The 20,948-nt window shown below is 44.9% G+C and overlaps 1 protein-coding gene across 1 annotated transcript in view; it reads right to left on the minus strand.

Annotated features, from left to right (window-relative positions):
• The window catches only part of lmf1 (lipase maturation factor 1), a 177,068-nt gene extending 159,966 nt beyond the window's left edge, over positions 1-17,102 (minus strand). The window contains exons 1-2 of the mRNA XM_002932282.5: positions 16,862-17,102; positions 6,847-7,156 (exon numbers count right to left, since the gene is read on the minus strand). Coding sequence (XP_002932328.3) covers positions 6,847-7,156; positions 16,862-17,066 — 515 coding nt within the window. The 5' untranslated portion in view covers positions 17,067-17,102. The remainder of the gene's footprint in view (positions 1-6,846; positions 7,157-16,861) is intronic.
• Positions 17,103-20,948: the final 3,846 nt, after the last annotated feature.

A 20,948-nucleotide genomic window follows, 5' to 3' on the forward strand; every position in this document is an offset into this window, starting at 1 on the left:
ATCACAAAAAATGTCCCCTGTAATGGAGGACGCAAACAGAGCAATCCACAGATGGAGCAGCCTTTGGTGGTTTATATTTCAAATAAAAATAAATACATACAGAGAGGCAATAGCTTTCTTGCGGAGCGGGGCAAACGCTACAAAATACACACGGAGTCACTTTTATTCATAGATATTACAAACAGAGCAGCATACAGCAGATGGAGCAGCATTTATTGATCTATTATTGATGGAGCAGTCTTTAATAATATGGGTGGCAAACAAAATGTACAACACAGAAAAGCAGGACTATTGCCATTTATTATTAGTAATAAAGTATATTTTTTGTATGTGAATATTCACATATGTGTAATCTAACCCGTTAACCCCCTCCATCCCTAGGGCAGCACTGCTCCCAAACTCCCATTGCAATCCCTTCTGGAAGCAGATAGGTTAAGGGGATCTTTCCATCCAAGCTTTGAAACAGATCCCCCACCACCCCTTCCCATCCAGCACAACAGGAAGGTTCCATAGTCTCTTCCTCTGCAGAAAGGATGGCCCCCCATGATCCCTTTACATTTGCTTTAAACATCCCAGAGATAATCAGTTTCCCTTTTTATTTTATTCCAAAATGAAAAAAAAAAAAAGAAAGAAAGAAGCGAAGACAAAGAAATGCCTGTGCGTCGAGCCAAGGAGAAGTGTTAGATAAAACCTCAAGAGGTAGGAACAAACAATTAATAGAATATGAATAGAAACACACACACACACACATACATACATATATTTATCCAAGTACTTCCTCTCGCAGTACGCGGATGCATTCTGTCTAAGTGTCTGTGCATCTTGAGTGCATCCAAATGGGTCACTGAGTTTGTAAATAGCCATGATTAGTGCTCATCCCTTCATGGGTGTATTATAGAGAGAATATAATTGTCTAACCACATCGACCCCCAAGACCTCACGATCTTAAGGGGGCATTAAAAGGAATGGTTCCCAAGATTCTTACATGCTTAGTGAAGACCATTTACAGGGTAGGGTCTATACCAGTGATGCCCAACTGTGGGAACAAAAAGGGGATGGACAGTGGCAAAAAAGGGGGAAGGGCCTATGACATAAAAGGGGCCGGCTACAACATATGACAGTAAGAGGGCAGGTTATAGACCAGTGATCCCCAACCAGTGGCTCGGGGGCAACATGTTGCTCCCCAACCCCTTGGATGTTGCTCTCAGTGCCACCAAACCAGGTAGTTATTTTTGAATTCCTGACTTGGGGGCAAGCTTTGGTTGAACAAAAAAAAGATTTACTACCAAATAACATAGTAACATAGTAAGTTAGGTTGAAAAAAAACATACGTCCATCACGTTCAACCATAATGCCTATATATAACCTGCCTAACTACTAGTTGATCCAGAGGAAGGCAAAAAAAACCCCATCTGAAGCCTCTCTAATTTGCCGCAGAGGCAAAGCCCCCTGTAAGCTGATAGGGTGCATAGAGGCTGCCGAATAGCCAATCACAGCCCTTATTTGGCACCTCCATGAACTTTTATGGTGCTTGTGTTGCTCTCCAAGTCTTTTTACATTTGACTGTGGCTCAAGAGTAAGAAAGGTTGGGGATCCCAGTTATAGAGCAATCCGGGAAGGGAAAAAGGTACGTTTGTGTTTGACTGGGGGCGGATCAAGGGCAGGCTAGGCCAGTAAAATACCAGCTAGATGGCAAAGCTACCACCAACAAACCTTTGGAGGAGTCTGGGACCCTGAATCATGAATGCTGCCCATCAGTGGTTCAGATATTGACAACCATTAGCAAGCCTCACCACAGCAAGCAAGCCCCATAAGTAACGGTCCCCATACACCATAAGATCCGCTCGTTTGGCCATGTCGCCAAGCGAGTGGATCTTCTCCTGATATCCCCCGCCCTGTGGCCAAACAATCGAATTATAACGGCAGGTATAGGAAAAGTCGGTCCAGGGACCGCATCAACGAGCCGATGCGGTCCCCGGTCCTACTAGATTTTCTAATCTGCCCGATCGAGATCTGGCCAATTTCAGGCCAGATGTCGGTCGGGGAGGCCTGTCAGTAGCGCCCATACACGGGCCAATTAGCTGCCGAATCGGTCTAAGGGACCAATATCGGCAGCTACTATCGGCCCATGTATGTGGACCTTAAGACTGGCCTCAATGCAATATAAAACACCAGTCTAAGGGATATGGGATAGTGGAAACATAAAATCACATGATAGGCTGGAGTATAAATGTAACAACATATTCCCATAAAGACCTGGGAGTATTTTTTAGGTGCTACTTGAAGGTTGTTGTCTATAAGTTGCCTATTCAGCCATGTCTATAATTCTCTTGTAAACGCTCAGGGGCCCAGGTACTCTCCCCTTGGTTTGCACTTTGAAAGACATGCAAGTCCAATCTATACATGGCCTGGCTTTAGGGAAGACCACCACCTGGACCGGAATCCCTGCACTGCGTTGCCCTTTGGAGCCAGCCTGGCGAGGCCACCTTTATGCATAGAAGAGAACATAATACATTTGTGGCACTGTACCAAGATATTAATGCACGCTTCAGAAGGAGTTCAGATATTACCGACCGGGGTCTCGTATATCTCTTCTGCCATCTAAGCAGGTGGGCTAAGTGAGGTGTCAATTAACAGCTCCTACTGGAAGGGGGAGTGGTGGGATTTTAATATATAAAATGAACTCTGCGAGGGGACCCTGATAAGGCTGGTCTTTATGAAGCTGCGAGTCACAGTACTTGCACAATCATAATGTATTCTCCCCGGCAGTGACCCGTTGCCGAGTGTGTAATGAAAGCACCGGCACGCTTGGATGAGCGCAAGCAATGGGACGGGGGTTCTTTCTCGGCAGTACAAAACCAATTTCCTTTTTGATGTATGACTTGTAACAGGGAAAAGCAGGCCGCCTGTGATCGGCGGGGCTAGCCTGGATGGGCTGCCGGAGGTCAGGTACTGTCTGTGAAAGGTATACCTGGCAAACCCCATAATACAGGTTTCATATCTCTATCCGGGGGGGGGGGGGGGCATGGAAGAAAAGGAGTTCTTTAGAGAGTCCTAGAACAGCGCTTCTGAAAAATGGCTAAAGATTTTTTTTAAATGACTTTGAAAACTACACCTTAAAAGGGACATTTTATAATTCCAAATTCTTTTCTTTCGTCATTGTCAAGTAAAATAAACTTCGCTTAAGGTGCCCATACACGGGCCGATTCTAGCTGCCGATATCGGTCCCTTAAGCTGCCCATACACGGGCAGATCCGCTCGCTTGGCGACCCACCCCCCCCATCCGACTGAATTTTCTAACCTGCCCGATCGATATCTGGCAAATTTCAGAGCAGATATCGGTCGGGCAGGCCCCTCGTTTCTGCCCCTACAGAGGCCGATAAGCTGCCGAATCGGCAGCTACAATCGGCCCGTGTATGGGGACCTTTAGACCGATTCGGCAGCTAATCGGGCCCGTGTATAGGCACTACTGACGAGCCTGCCCGACCAATATCTGGCCTGGTTAAAAAAAAATCAGGCAGACCGATATCTGGCAGGTTAAAAAATCTAGTCGGATCGGGGACCGCATCGGCTTGTTGATGCCGTCCCCAAACCAACTTTGCCTATACCCTTCGTTATAAATTTGATCGTTTGGCCCCAGGGCCCCCCCAGCCTACACATTCCCCGATATCGCCCACCCGTAGGTGGGGATATCGGGTGAAGATTCGCTCACTTGGCAACCTCGCCAAGCGAGCGAATCTTCACGTGTATGGGGACCTTTACACTATATAAATTATTTAAATCTTGTTTCCTTCAGTCTTGGAATTGCACAGTCACAGCAAGCAGGCAGGTGCCATTTTGTGGGTACTGTTATTAAGGCAAGTTTTGTTATTAAGGCAAGTTTATGTGCTAGAATGGAGGACCTGATGCCCATGCTACACAATTAGATTGCGAGGAAGAAGAGGGAAGTGAGGCGCAGTGACATCTTGAAAAGTGCTGAATGGAAAGTGAAAGTAATTGTTTGCCCCGCCTCCATTCTCTAAGGCAGGGATCCCCAACCTTTTATACCTGTGAGCCACATTTAAATGGAAAAGGTGTTGAGGAGCAACACAAGCATGAAAAAGGTTCCTGGTGGTGCCAATAAGAGATATAATTGGCCACTTAATAGCCCCTATGTGGACTGGCAGCCTACAGAAGGCCCTGTTTGGCATTATACTTGGTTTTTATGCAACCAAAACCTGTCTCCTAACCAGAAATATAAAAAATAACTACCTGGTTTGGGGGCACTGAGAGCAACATCCAAAGGATTGGGGAGCCTCTGGTTGGGGATCACTGCCTTAGGCATAGAGGAAGGGCAGGCAATATATGATTGACAGCTGGGATTTTAAAATAGCTTCATATTTAATTTTAAAAGGACTTTCATTATGGGGCTTTATGTCTGGATGACAGGTTTCTTAAATAGAAGGAATCTGACAGGGAACTAAAGCCTGTCTCTGCTTGTTTAAATGCAGAGTTGTGATTGGCTATCCCCCTCCTACTGTGCTTCTTCCAAGGAATGTAAGGACACGCCCACCCCTCATTTTAAACACAAACAGGGGAGTACCGGATCTATGGGGAGCTCCAATAAAGGGGCCATTTTTAAAGTCAATCCTGCAATGTAAAGAGCAGAGAGCTGCTAGCTCTCTCCAAAACATAAGTTTAGTCAAAAATTGGCTGACTGGGATTATATCAAGTACACTGAGGTCCAAACAACCCCCCCCCCCACTCCCACCACTAGCCCAAGAAATAGTGATGTCTATGGCTTTGTACAGTATTTGCCAGAATCCACCAATTGCCAGTCCAAGCCTTCTACTCATTCATATCCATCTACACACATAGCCCTAAAGGCTACCTAACCATGGTTTCTAGTTCCTGAATTGCCTCGGCAACCAGGAACAAGATTAACTTGCGAGGCTACCGCATCATATGTACATTACTATGAAATGATGATATCATGCAAAGAAGCAGGCGGAGAAAGTGGGCGGGTTGGGAACAACCAATACCTTTTGGAGGGCCACGGGCTTCCAACGATACCTCTGCGCTGTCTTTCTACAGCCAAGTCTGCTATAGTGTTTCCTAAAATATTCTCCTTAGTGGTGGAAAATGAGAGTCACCAGATGACATCAGCAGCACGGTCTCAGGCAGAAGTCCATAGGAATATTGGGGTGGGGGGGGCATTACTTACTGGGAGTGTTTTTGTTTATATTTGGAGATATAATGAAGTGCTAAAATGTATCTCACTGCCTGTTTCTTGCTCTCAAGCTACTAGCATTAAGCTCTGTGGTTTCAGAGACCAAGCCAAAGGTAATATTAGTAACAAGAATGCTGTGTTTCCCAAAAAGTAAACAGGTATCACAGTGATGGCCAGTGAGTGGGGGGGGGGGGGCATAGAGGGGCAGAATGCCCAGGCTCTATACATGTTAGACTTGTGGTGCATTTAATGGCCTTAGGCATTTTGCATGCAGATTTCCAACACAAAAGAACCAGCAGCAAAATGTGCAACATCACCTGCCGTCAGTGCCTGGAATTGCATAAAAATACCAGGACGGGTTGGTATATCCATGTGGGTTGATGCCGACTGTGTGCCCTTCTCCTATTTCTCCCACAATCTCTTTATGGAAACACTGAGGTCAATTGGATGTGTTCTTAAAGGGGAACTGCAGCTTCTGAACGAAAATTTGTTAAAGAGCCCCACACAACACAGAAGCCCTAATATACCTATCATTGTAATCTGCTCCTTCACAAAGTAGGAATAAATACCATTTTATATGCTGAAATCCAGCTGCAAAACAGTTCTTCCCTTTCTGCATCATTTGAAATCCTGGCAGGGAAGGAGGGACTAAAAGGTGGTCATACACGGGACGATTCTAGCTGCCGATATGGGTCCCTTAGACAGATTCGGCAGTTTATCGGCCCGTGTAGGGGCACCAACGACGGGCCTGCCTGACCGACATCTGGCCTGAAATTGGGCAGATATCGATCAGGCAGGTTTAAAAATTTAGTGGGATCGGGGACCGCATCGGCTCGTTGATGTGGTCCCCGAACAGACTGCGCCTATACCCGTCATTATAATTCGATCCGAACAAATTAGCCTGATATCGCCCACCCGTAGGTTGGGATATCTGGAGAAGATCCACTCACTTGGCGACTTCGCCAAGTGAGCGGATCTTAGCTTGTATGGCCACTTTAGGGAACGGTTCCAAACCATAATCATGAAAAGGCTGCATATTTTTTAATTGATGTATATTGCAAAGTGGCTTGAAATTATTTTAACTTTTCAAAAAAAGCTTAAGTTGTGTTTAGTTGGAGTTCCCCTTTAATCTGCATTTTTTGAATGGAGAGCAAGTGGTGAACAACGTAGGCAGCCCTTTGGCATGTTTATGGGGGTCAGACAGATAGCAATCAGAAAAAATGTTGGTGTGCAAGGACACACTGGTGGTAAAATAAGCAGATAACCCATAGTTAGGTCTGTTCATGGATGGAACTATACTGATGTATGTATATCTGCCACTAACCTCATTAAAGGACACTACAAGTACCCTGTACCCAAGCAGCACAGCACATCAAGGCACAGAGCTTATGCAATCAGCACAGTCTAGTCTGCAGCTGGAGGATGCTGGGAATTCCATAATGGTTGGAGCTCTTGGACACAAAAAGAAAAATAAACTCCCTCGCTGGTATTAAATAATACAATAATAAGTCATTTTGAACTTTAAACAATGGCATATAAACAAGCAATGCAGCACAGCAAGATACACCCAAAACGAAAATGGAATGTTCCAGGAGTGAGGGAGTAGGAAGAGGCCTTTCTTTATATACATTACTTACCAGATCTGTCCAACGCCCACCAGAGAGTGGTAGAGGATCCATAGCGTAACCATGAGAATCATATTTGCACAGCCAGACACAAGGATGAAGAAAGAAATGGCAAGGCCAACCAAAGCAATGTTATCCAAGTGGGTATCCATGTGAGCCCAGTCCAAGAGCCAGAGAAGTGAGGGGGCATGGCTGACTGCCTCCAGGCCTATCTTGCCTCCAAAGTACTGCTTTATGTTCTTCAGATACAGCTTGCATGGCAGCAGCCCCGAGTCTCCAATCAGCTGCTTGTTTTGTTGGAAAGCCACCAGGAAGGCCACAACTAGGAGAAAAAAAACAAAGTTATTCACATTTTATTGATAAACATACAGTGTTGTTTAGTGTTGGTGCAAGGACCTCTTGTCCATACTCCAAAGCCAGTCCCAAAACAAGTGATGTTGTCACTCTGGCCACCTATTTTAAAGCCAATATTTGGTTGGTTGCTATGGGTAACTAGACCAGGTATGACATTTTCATGGCTTGGATTAGATTAGCTCCTCTGATTTTAGAAGAAGCAGAGCAGAATGGTCTAACATTCAACCCTCACCCTGCACACCCAGAACATTCAGAGATAGTAACCTCCCAGGACTAAATTCTGAGGGTGTTTTCGGCAATCAAGCTTTGGAATGCTCCACTATATGGGAGACAGATTGACAGGTCTGAAGCACTGTGGGGGATTCTAGTTTTGGAGACTATATTTAGCAAGTGGCCATACACTGACCAACAAGAAGTGCCGACCTGGCTCCTCCGCACTGAGACGGGAGCGTCATGACCTGGGTATTGGGCCCCTTTTGATTGGCATGCATGGCCAAAATTGGCCAAGTTAGAGGATCGAGTTGGACAAGGACCACATACTTAAACCAAAAAAGGGGTGCAAACCTTTCCAATAAGATAAGAAAGAAAGACTTTTATCCAATTCAACCACTGGGGCCAAACAGAAGCCCCCTCTGAGCGATTTAATTACAGCACATAAGCGGATGCCTCAGGAGAGAAGTCGCTCAGCCTTTTCGGAATGAGCTCATATTTTTGGAATCTCTCTTTTTTTTTCCGGGGCCCTCGGCTCACAGTTTGTGCCACCAAAACAACAAAAAAACCCTTCCCAGATGAAATAGTCTCGTCAGCTTTTCTTCCCAACCAACAACTTCCGCCCCCAGCGAGCGGCGCTGGACCCGTGCCATTTCATCAACTTCTGCAAAAACTTAATTGGAGTTTTCTCCATCTCTTATTGTTGCCGGTCAGGCTCATCAAAGAAGGAACGTCCAGTTCCCTTTTATTTTTATGGATGAGCGCAGCTTTGGAACGAGTGCTTAACCGCCTCTGACGCTGCAGAAATTAACAATGAGTGCAGCTTCATCTTTACACCGCTCCCTTGTCCCTGGAACTATCCTTGGTGTTGTGGGGGTCTTCCGAAATGTATTTCTGCATATAAACATAGACAGCATTGCCAATGGCAGGGGGGTAAATTAACCTACCCAGTACCTACAGCAAAAGATATCTTTGGGCCCCATATTGCACAACCCATAATCCCTATGGGGGCTGTTATGCCATTGCTCAAAGGCAAACTATAACACTCTGTATATTAGAACTGAAACGCCAATAACGCATTTGACTGAATGTCAAGATGGGCCTCATTTGAATTATCTAGCCCTCAAAAGAGCCTGCTTATGGTTGCTGGGTGCACAGAGCCCATCAACCAGACAGCATTTGAAGTTTTACATTGGAGAGAGGCAGAATTGAAATAGACAAATAACAAAATTGCTGAGATTACAACCATCTCTCAGTAACATACTAAAAAGTAGGTATTCTTCCCCTTTAATCCTGTGTGTAGCAAGAATAGAATATAAATAGACAAGATGAAAAGAAAGCTTTATTATGGAGGCAGAGTTAACAGCACCACTATACTGTACGTAGGGCTGTCCAACTGGAGGCCTATGGGCTGGAGATTTCTATGGCTTTGGACGACATTAAACCTGGCCCCCAAAATGTAGGACTGTGTAGTAAATTGCCCCACTATATGGAAACAGTTGGACAGCACTGTGACAGGGTATTGGAAGCCTAGGTGGTATGGTAGTCAGCACAGCTACCTTATAGCACTGGGGTGTGGGTTCAATTCCAACCAATGACCCCTTTTTGAATAATGGAGTTTGTGGGTGGGGGGGGGTCTCCCCTGGCAGCTCCCGGTTCCTCCCAGAGACCAAAAATAAACGGACTTTGCATAAAACATTATCTAATACAGTTATAAGTCTTCGTTAGTTGACCCAAAATCCTCATTAAAGGGGAAGTTTAGCATTTTTTTTAATTACATCAAAATGGCAAAAATGAAGTTTATGGTTTTAAGATAAAAGGAAACCAACCAGAAGATGTAAAAATAAAAGGGGGAAAAAAGCAAAACTTCCTCCCATATGCATTAACAAAACTTCTTGGGGATTTTGAGAGAAGAATTGCGCAAAAGTAGAATGCATTGGTCAGCTTGGTCTGCGTGCCGTTCATCTAATATCCACCAGCAAGTTCCATCAACATCAGCTAACTGCACGCTTTGATATGGTCACGTGACTGTAATAGCAGTTCCTTTACAGTACGTGTTGCCTTGTTCAAATTGCCGGGAATTGCCAATAGAAATTTAATTCCAAAGTAAATGTTTTCTTTTCTCTTAACTTTAATCTGCTTGAAATGAAGAAGAGGAACTAATGGAAGTGCATATTTAATTAAGATGTTACCAGGCTCTTACGGCAATCTCATTTAAGAAATGTGTTATACAATCTGGTTCTTCAGGAGATGTAATACTTAGCAAGCGCTTAATCCCCATCACTACTATAGGCACCATCTCTCCCTACTATACCTGCTATCCCACAGCCACAGTCCCTTCCCAGAGGCTATTATCCCCCCACTGCTACTATAGGCACCATCTCTCCCTACTATACCTGCTATCCCACAGCCCCAGTCCCTTCCCAGAGGCTATTATCCCCCCACTGCTACTATAGGCACCATCTCTCCCTACTATACCTGCTATCCCACAGCCCCAGTCCCTTCCCAGAGGCTATTATTATCCCACTGCTACTATAGGCACCATCTCTCCCTACTATACCTACCTGCTATCCCACAGCCCCAGTCCCTTCCCAGAGGCTATTATTATCCCACTGCTACTATAGGCACCATCTCTCCCTACTATACCTGCTATCCCACAGCCACAGTCCCTTCCCAGAGGCTATTATCCCCCCCACTGCTACTATAGGCACCATCTCTCCCTACTATACCTGCTATCCCACAGCCCCAGTCCCTTCCCAGAGGCTATTATCCCACTGCTACTATAGGCACCATCTCTCCTTACTATACCTGCTATCCCACAGCCCCAGTCCCTTCCCAGAGGCTATTATCCCCCCACTGCTACTATAGGCACCATCTCTCCCTACTATACCTGCTATCCCACAGCCCCAGTCCCTTCCCAGAGGCTATTATCCCCCCACTGCTACTATAGGCACCATCTCTCCCTACTATACCTGCTATCCCACAGCCCCAGTCCCTTCCCAGAGGCTATTATTATCCCACTGCTACTATAGGCACCATCTCTCCCTACTATACCTACCTGCTATCCCACAGCCCCAGTCCCTTCCCAGAGGCTATTATTATCCCACTGCTACTATAGGCACCATCTCTCCCTACTATACCTGCTATCCCACAGCCCCAGTCCCTTCCCAGAGGCTATTATCCCCCCACTGCTACTATAGGCACCATCTCTCCCTACTATACCTGCTATCCCACAGCCCCAGTCCCTTCTCAGAGGCTATTATCCCCCCACTGCTACTATAGGCAGCATCTCTCCCTACTATACCTGCTATCCCACAGCCCCAGTCCCTTCCCAGAGGCTTTTATCCCACTGCTACTATAGGCACCATCTCTCCCTACTAGACCTGCTATCCCACAGCCCCAGTCCCTTCCCAGAGGCTATTATCTCCCCACTGCTACTATAGGCACCATCTCTCCCTACTATACCTGCTATCCCACAGCCCCAGTCCCTTCCCAGAGGCTATTATCCCCCCACTGCTACTATAGGCACCATCTCTCCCTACTATACCTGCTATCCCACAGCCCCAGTCCCTTCCCAGAGGCTATTATCCCCCCACTGCTACAATAGGCACCATCTCTCCCTACTATACCTGCTATCCCACAGCCCCAGTCCCTTCCCAGAGGCTATTATACCCCACTGCTACTATAGGCACCATCTCTCCCTACTATACCTGCTATCCCACAGCCCCAGTCCCTTCCCAGAGGCTATTATCCCCCCACTGTTACTATAGGCACCATCTCTCCCTACTATACCTGCTATCCCACAGCCCCAGTCCCTTCCCAGAGGCTATTATCCCACTGCTACTATAGGCACCATCTCTCCCTACTATACCTGCTCTCCCACAGCCACAGTCCCTTCCCAGAGGCTATTATCCCCCCACTGCTACTATAGGCACCATCTCTCCCTACTATACCTGCTATCCCACAGCCCCAGTCCCTTCCCAGAGGCTATTATCCCCCCACTGATACTATAGGCACCATCTCTCCCTACTATACCGGCTATCCCACAGTACATACTAAGGTCCCACATCGCTATGTGCACCATAACCCTTACTGGCTATAAAAGGATAACCAGAATGCACACCATGGAGATCAATAGGGAAGATCTTCTTCTCGTACAAGGGGACAGAGAATGTAAAAGCATATTGGGAAGCACCTCAATACAGGAACAATCCCTGGTGAAGGAACTACTTTCTATAAAGGGCAGCAGATCAAGGAAGTTGTTTCCCCCGTTATTAACCACAGAAATTTTACAACTTCTTGAAACAGAACTACACCAGCCATGGAATAAAAGTATTTGGTCCACATCTTTAAGACAATAGATTTAAAGGGGAAGTATCACCCAATATACTGTATATTTTTCCTAGCACCGAGTGCAGAACCCTAGCTAAGCAACAGGTCCATCAGTTCAGGGAAATACTTACCGTAAAGCTGGCCATACACGCACCGATAATATCGTACGATATTCGGTGCGTGTATGGCATGTCGGCGAGTCGACCGGTATCGCAGGAAGCTGCTGATATCAGTCGACTCGCCGATCGGCCAGGTTAAAAGATTTTGATCGGGCGCCATAGAAGGCGCCTGAGCAAAATCTGCCTTCAGGGCTGAATCGGCAGGAGGTAGAAATCCTATTGTTTCTACCTCCTTATCTGCTGTTTCAGCCCTAAAGGGTGTGCGGCCACCTTTACACTTGTTCTGCCTTGCAAGGGGGCAACTTGTTACCAGACCCTGCAACGGAACCAGTGAGACCATATTAGTAACTCCCTATGGAGCCACCTATGTAGTCAGTGCAGCTAGGTCAGATATTTAGAATTTCTGCCATAAAGCATGATGATACTGATGCTCTGTGAGAGAAAGAAAGCGGCTTTAATTGGGCAGTTTGCCTTCAAGTTAACATGTAATATGTTACAGAAGTTTCTGCCCTTGGCAACTTTTCAATTGGTTTTCATTTTTTATACTTTTTGAATTATTTGTTCTTCTGCCTCTTTCCAGTTTTCATATGGGGGGGGGCAGCAGAGAAAAACAAATTGCTCTTTAAGGCTACAACTTTGCTGTTTTCCTTGTTCCTTTTTTAACTTATCTTTCTATTTAGATCCTCTCCTATTGATAATCCAAGCTCTCATTCACATCTGGCCTGGTTGCTAGGGTAAACCGTAACACAGCAACCAGATAGCTATCACAAGCTGTTGCTGAACAAAAAGCTAAATAACTCAAATATCACAACAAATCACAATTTTTCTCAGATTATCATTGTCTATGGCATACAGGTATGGGATTGTTATTCAAAATGCTAATAAAAATCATTTAACCATTAAATAAACCCAATAGGACTGTTCTGCCCCCAATAAGGGGTAATTATATCTTAGTTGGGATCAAGTACAGGTACTGTTTTATTATTACAGAGAAAAGGGAATCATTTAACCATTAAATAAACCCAATAGGGCTGTTCTGCCCCAATAAGGGGTAATTATATCTTAGTTGGGATCAAGTACAGGTACTGTTTTATTATTACAGAGAAAAGGGAATCATTTAACCATTAAATAAACCCAATAGGGCTGTTCTGCCCCCAATAAGGGGCAATTATATCTTAGTTGGGATCAAGTACAGGTACTGTTTTATTATTACAGAGAAAAGGGAATCATTTAACCATTAAATAAACCCAATAGGGCTGTTCTGCCCCCAATAAGGGGTAATTATATCTTAGTTGGGATCAAGTACATGTACTGTTTTATTATTACAGAGAAAAGGGAATCATTTAACCATTAAATAACCCCAATAGTGCTGTTCTGCCCCCAATAAGGGGGAATTATATCTTAGTTGGGATCAAGTACAGGTCCTGTTTTATTATTACAGAGAAAAGGGAATCATTTAACCATTAAATAAACCCAATAGGGCTGTTCTGCCCCCAATAAGGGGTAATTATATCTTAGTTGGGATCAAGTACAGGTACTGTTTTATTAGTACAGAGAAAAAGAAAATAATTTTTAAAACCGTGAATTATTTGATTAAAATGGAGTCTATGGGAGATGGCCTTTCCGTAAATTCAGAACTTTCTGGATAAAGGGTTTCATACCATTCTTAAAGTTAATTTAAAGGGTAAATTTCCCTTTAAATATCTGATTATACTCCCCTTTTTTATAGAATACAAAGACATTTAACACATTTTTCCAACACTCCTCTACTCTGTTGGATATAGCATATTCAATTTAGCCACAAACGTGCCTTTCTAATGATCGCATCCCCAAAATGTAAAACTCTTAAATAGAGGCAGTGATGCGGAGGGCATATTCCTAGTTTCCAGGATTGCTCTTCCAGAACAGTTGGATACTCTTCCATGAAAAGCTCTCCGGGAGTACGGCTGCTCCCCATCGCTGCACCTCAGATGCTGGCCAATGTTAGTCTCAGCTGCTGCAGCTGGGGTGGAACATAAGCTTCATCGGCACGGAGAGGATATCCAAATATCTGCTGCACTTCGTAAAAAGAGCTCTCTCTTGGGGTGGCTTTCCAGGGTTTTTGTAAATGACACACAAAATAAATAAATAAATGTTAAATGCGCTGTGTATTGGATAAACTTTGTCTGACCCGTATTGGCGGCCACTTAAGGATATAACCTACCTAGGGAAGTGGTTAACAATAGCAATGCAATGGCTCTGAGAAAAAAAATGTAGCATATAGAACTTTCCTTGCCTGTATAACTGCAGCTCTGCATTTGCCAGAACATTTAAGACAGTATCTAGTAATTAAGATAATGCAGAATTATCTGCTACACAGCAGTGATGTGCAGGCTGGTCAGTTTAGATCGACCAATTGCCCCCGCAGCGGGTGGGTGGCAGGCTTGACTTGCCTCCAGCCCCTCTGATCCCACCCTGCACGCAGCGATTGTTTATATACTTACACCGACCCCCCACCCTGGTGATGTCAGAGACAGGCAGGTTGGGCGTGGGTATACAAATCACTGTGGCATAGCAGGGCAGGTCAGTTTTTGGTTGGGTGAAGGCATGTTAGGGTTGGGTCCAAGTCTGGACTGGCCCTGGCACTTTATAGCCACTTGTCTGCTTGCATAAATGTCGGCTTATCTGCTTTCTTCCAGTCATGTGATTCTAGTTCAATCTCTAGGCTGTTATTCTCTGGCATTTTAAGTACACAGAGGCCTAAAATTCCCCCCACCAGCCCAATAAATAGTGCCTATCTTTGGGATCTTACAGCAGCCCCTCTGTTATTTGCCACAATCCACAGATTGCCAGTCTGGGCCTGGCTGGCACAGGCAGAACATTTGTTGACCTATGCCGGCCCGTATTTATATATAGGCACCCGAGGGCTTGTGCCTAGGGCAGCAGCTTTAGGGAGGCAGCCCTTGGGTGCCTATATAACATAGGAATTAAAAAAATGTTAAAAAAAAACCTCCCCAGCCACTGCCAGAGACTTGCCTTGCCTTCATATGCTGGGGGTGCACAGATAAATACAGGCCGGGATCTATGCATTACTACTGCACATCTAGAAGCTCTGAAGAAATAGACAGATAAACAAGTAGAACAGACTGAAATATAATTAAGCTGAAAAGTCTAAGTAACCAAAAACTATTTCTAATATCTTACTCGCATGGTTAGAGAGGTTAGAGAGCAGCTAACTAAACAAGCTCTTACCAGTGGGCACAGGGGTAGTCTCATACACACAGGTCAGGATACCACCATTTCACCAGCCTTGTTGGTAAAAATGATGCTTTATGCCAATATTAATAAGAGGAATGATAGAAGTTTAGAAAGTGTTGCAGTTGTTTCCTTGAAAGCTCAGAATTAAATGCCAGTTCGCGGGCACTAAGTACGCCTTACAGAGAGAAGGCAGAGCAGCAATTAACAAATCAGAATTGTATTGGTTAAGGGCAGAGGTCCCCAACCTTTCTTACTCGGGAGCCACAGTCAAATGTAAAAAGACTTGGAGAGCAACACAAGCACCATAAAAGTTCATGGAGGTGCCAAATAAGGGCTGTCATTGGCTAATAGGCAGCCTCTATGCACCCTATCAGCTTACAGGGGGCTTTATTTGGTAGGAAATCTTGTTTTTATTCAACCAAAACTTGCCCCCAAGTCAGGAATTCAAAAATAACTCCCTGGTTTGGGGGCACTGAGAGCAACACCCAAGGGGTTGGGGAGCAACATGTTGCTCACGAGCCACTGGTTGGGGATCACTGAGTTAAGGAATGGGCCCTAAATATTGCCCTGCCACTCACTCACATACTGATTGGAAATGCTGGAAAAATCCCATCAGGGGCCATGGATGTGGTCCTCTCCCAAATGGCTCAATTTGGCCAGCTGCTTGTGAATACACCTTTGTATGGCCAACTTTGGGCTGACCGTTACTACACCTGAAATTATATTAATAAAGGGGTCTAGGCCATGAGATCTCTGAATCATAGCCACAGGCAGTCCCACACTGACACTAACCATCTCAAGTTTCCATGAGGAGGGGGGTCTCTCCCACAGTGAGGTCTCACACTAAGGGGCATATTTACTATAGTGTGTAAGCCAACATCACAGGCGATGTTGGCTTACACACTATAATAAATATGCCCTATGAGTAACTACAGGTACCTTCCTATAAAGTCTCATGCTGAGAGTAAATTACCTATTCATACTATACCCACAGGCGTTATAACATGGGCAGAGACCATAGTCAGAGAGGTCTCCCACTCATATCCTACCCACAGGGGTATTACATAGAGCAGTGATCCCCAACCAGTGGCTCAGGGGTAACATGTTGCTCCCCAACCCCTTGGATGTTGCTCTCAGTGCCCCCAAACCAGGGAGTTATTTTTGAATTCCTGACTTGGGGGCAAGTTTTGGTTGAATAAAAACAAGATTTCCTACCAAATAAAGCCCCTGTAAGCTGATAGTGTGTATAGAACAGGGGTGGGCAAACTTTTTGGCTCAGGGGCCACATTGACTAACAGACCGACGGGCCGGATGTGGCCCGCGGGCCGTAGTTTGCCCACCCCTGGTATAGAGGCTGCCTAATAGCCAATCACAGCCCTTATTTGGCTCCTCCATGAACTTTTATGGTGCTTGTGTTGCTCTCCAAGCCTCTTTAGGACTGTGGCTCACAAGTAAGAAAGGTTGGGGACCCCCAACATAGAGTGACCATACTCATACTCTACCCACAATTGTATCACATAGAGAGGCCAGAGCTCGTCCACTGGTACCCACAGGTTGGGTTGACATTATCTGGACAAAAATACCATATTTTTCATGATTTCTTTCTTGACTGTATAAGAACACCAGCCCCCAGCAATATATTTTCTGCCACTCAGAATAAGAGCCCATACAGACCACTAACTGCTCATTAGCAGTAACTTTAGACACACAGTTCATGGCTGCATACATTAGCAGTGCAGCCCGCAGCATGCACCCCAGGCGGAAGTCCCACTCACAGTATATGGCAGCGATAGCCCTGAGCAGCACAATCCGTGTGAGCCAGAAACTCCCGGGTAGCAGTGATACCCCGCACTCGGCCTCTCCCCGACTCTCCGGGGCTGTCGGTTCACTCGCTTCCCTGACGAGCTCCTTCTTGCGTCTCCTGAGCCCCTCAGACTCCCCGGTACCCGTCTCCTCAGCGCCGTCCCTGGGCGCCGCCATCTTTGTACTCCTCAGTACGCATGCGTCATACTCTCAGGGAAAGAACCAGGGGAAAGGGGATTGTGTGAGAGAGTAAAAACTATTTAATATCAGTCAGTATCAAGTCAGTTATATTCCTGTAAATGACTATTAGTGATATCAGCTGTCACCTTTACTAAGTGGTGGAATATGTACCACATAACTACCAAATAATTTTTGTATTGTTAAAAAATAAAGAACCCCTTGTTTTATGATATTTTAAATCACCTCAGAGTTGTGTGACCTGAAAAAGGGCTCTGGCACATGGGGAGATTAGTCGTCCGCGACAAAACTCCCGGGCGACTAATCTCCCCGAGTTGCCTTCCCCTGCCATCCCATCGGCGACAATGTAAGTTGCCGGTGGGATGGCAGACGCGGCAGGGCGATTTGCGCGTGTGCCATCCCGCCGGCGACTTACATGTTCGCCGGTGGGATGGCGGGTCATGGCAACTCGGGGAGATTAGTCACCCGTGACAAGGGAGATTTGTTGCGGGCAACTAATCTTCCCGTGTGCCAGAGCCCTAAAAGCGCATTTGTGGCCTTTGTTTTGTTTATTTTTAACTTCCTGATGATTACTGACATCCTTATACTTTACAGTAGGGGGTGCATTATTCAATAAAGGGTTTTGACTGCTGGGGCACTTAAGGGCTACTGGGAGTAGCAGGTTGGATGTTGGTGAACATCATTACTTTTTCCCTGGCCCCTAGACTAGTGGTTCTCAACCTTCCTTATGCCGTGACCCTTTAATACAGTTCCTCATGTTGTGGTGACCCCCAACCATAAAATTATTCCTAAGACCTTCGGAAATATGTGTTTTCCCATGGTCTTAGGGGACCCCTGTGAAAGGGTCATTCGACCCCCAAAGGGATCCCGACCCACAGGTTGAGAACCGCTGCCCTAGACTTTCCACAGGGCACAGGCCCACTGGTTCTGTAATTGTAGACCTTCAGCCGTGATCAGCTGCAAATGGAATGGTGGAAACTGACTTGTGATTGTAAAGGTGGCCATACATGCTAAGATCCGCTCGCTTGGCCGGTAATAGGCGCAGTCGGTTCGGGGACCACATCAACGAGCCGATGTGGTCCCTGATCCAAATACATTTTTTAACCTGCCCGATCCATCTCTTGCCGATTTCAGGCCAGATGTCGGTGGGGCAGGCCCGTCGTTGCCAAATCATTCGTACCAATATCGGCAGCTAGAATCGGCCAGTGTATGGCCACCTTTGGACCAGGGTAAACTTTGCCCCATCCTACACACAAAGAAAGGCTCAAAGTATTTGGCTTTGATTTCAAGTACATGTATGTGACCCGTTAACCCGTTATTCTCGGGACCTGGGGCTTTCCGGGTAAGGGGTCTTTCTGTATTTTGGATCTCCATAACTTGAATTCACAAAAAAAAATATTTAAACATTAAATAAACCCAATAGGGCTGTTCTGCCCCCAATAAGGGGTAATTATATCTTAGTTGGGATCAAGTACAGGTACTGTTTTATTATTACAGAGAAAAGGGGATCATTTAACCATTAAATAAACCCAATAGGGCTGTTCTGCCCCCAATAAGGGGTAATTATATCTTAGTTGGGATCAAGTACAGGTACTGTTTTATTATTACAGAGAAAAGGGAATCATTTAACCATTAAATAAACCCAATAGGGCTGTTCTGCCCCCAATAAGGGGTAATTATATCTTAGTTGGGATCAAGTACAGGTACTGTTTTATTATTACAGAGAAAAGGGAATCATTTAACCATGAAATAAACCCAATAGGGCTGTTCTGCCCCCAATAAGGGGTAATTATATCTTAGTTGGGATCAAGTACAGGTACTGTTTTATTATTACAGAGAAAAGGGAATCATTTAACCATTAAATAAACCCAATAAGGCTGTTTTGCCCCCAATAAGGGGTAATTATGTCTTAGTTCGGATCAAGTACAGGTACTGTTTTATTATTACAGAGAAAAGGGAATCATTAAACCATGAAATAAACCCAATAGGGCTGTTCTGCCCCACAATAAGGGGTAATTGTATCTTAGTTGGGATCAAGTACAAGGTTCTATTTTATTATTACAGAGAAAAAGAAAATATATTTTTAAAATTTGAATTATTTGAGTGCAGTCTATGGGAGTCCTTTGTGGCCTTACCACAAATCCGGGCCTGACCCTGTGTTTATAGTATATATCCTTAATGATCTGTGGTCAAGGTCTGTGATAGACCACCATAGCTTCTTCTGCGCTGGTAGTTGTACCTGACATTCTCTAGCTGCAGTCCTTGTTCCGACGGGAAAATCAAACCTGCCTGATCAACATCCGGACATTTTTCAGCATTTTATTTCTTATAATACCTTGCAGCCTTTTCCACAAGCTGACTTCTGCTACATTGTTTCAGTAGTCAGAACCAGCATGCCCAGATTTTCAGGGGCATATATAAGGGGGCTGCCCTGAATAAAATATAAACGCTGTACAGTTAACCAATGTAGATGAAATTGTTCATTTTGAAAGGCACAATTTATTCACATTCATGACGGGTATTCAGATATTATATTTTTATAACTGATCTGGTACAAGAGAAGCACTGTGTGTTCCATGCCCTGTCAGCCAGTTCAGGTGTAGGAGGCCAGCAACTGCATCAATGCCCTATTGTTTAACGCTGCTCCCATCAATACTGGAGGTTCTGTAACACCCTTCTCCCTGGAGAGGTGCATAATAGGGCATTGTATGGGCAAAGAAAATAGAGCCTATTAGCCGATAAAAAAAAGCTGCCTGCCGTTCTACTAAAAGAGTTTGCACACATAGTTGTTCAACTCCAGCATTTTGGAAGGTGTTGAGAAGACCTGCTCCTCAACCTCATTTGGGTCTGCACAAGGTAAGATTTCTGTTTATTGGCCTAGATCTGTGGCTTCCAAACTGTGGGGAGGGTCGCTAGAGGTAGTGGGTCTTAGTCTGAAGCCAAGTTGAGATAAAATGTGGGGGTTATTTGCTCTACTAGATACACCTCTGTTTGGGTGAGATTTGGGGACCATGTCTATTGGCTCTACAAGATACACCTGAAAGTCCAACTTGAAGGTTGGTTAGTGTGAGATTTGGGGAGAGTGTCTATTTGCTGTACTAGATATACCTGAAAGGTCAGCTTGAAGGTTGGTTTGGATGAGATTTTGGTAGAGTGTCTATTTGCTCTACTAGATACATCTAAAAGCCAAGATTGAATGTCTGTGTGGGTGAGATATGGGGACCGTGTCTATTGGCTTTACAAGATACACCTAAAGGCCCAGCTTGAAGGTCAATTAGTGTGAGAATTGGAGAAAATGTCTATTTGCTGTACTAGATACGCCAAAAAGGTCAGCTTGAAGGTTTCTTTGGGTGAGATTTAGGGAGAGTGTCTGTGTAATCTACTAGATACACCTGAAAGCCCAGCTTGAAGGCAGTTAGAGTGAGATTTGGGGAGAATGTCTATTTGGACTACTAGATACACCTTAAAACCCAGATTGAATGTTGGTTAGGTTGAGATTTGGGAGAATATCTTTATGCTCAACTAAATTCACCTGAAAGCTCAGCTTGAAGGCCAGTAACGGTAATATGTGGGGTGAAACCTTATAGTACAGGTATAGGACCCATTATCCAGAATGCTCGGGACCAAGGGTATTCCGGATAAGGGGTCTTTCCATAATTTGGATCTCCATACCTTAAGTCTACTAAAACATTAATAAAACATTAATTAAACCCAATAGGATTGTTTTGCATCCAATAAGGATTATTTATATCTTAGTTGGGATCAATTACAAGGTTCTGTTTTATTTCTACATAAAAAAAAGGAAATCAGTTTTAAAATTCTGAATTATTTGCTTATAATGGAGTCTATGGGAGACGGGCT

The sequence above is a fragment of the Xenopus tropicalis genome, chromosome 9, assembly GCF_000004195.4.
Source record: "Xenopus tropicalis strain Nigerian chromosome 9, UCB_Xtro_10.0, whole genome shotgun sequence".
NCBI lineage: Eukaryota > Metazoa > Chordata > Amphibia > Anura > Pipidae > Xenopus > Xenopus tropicalis.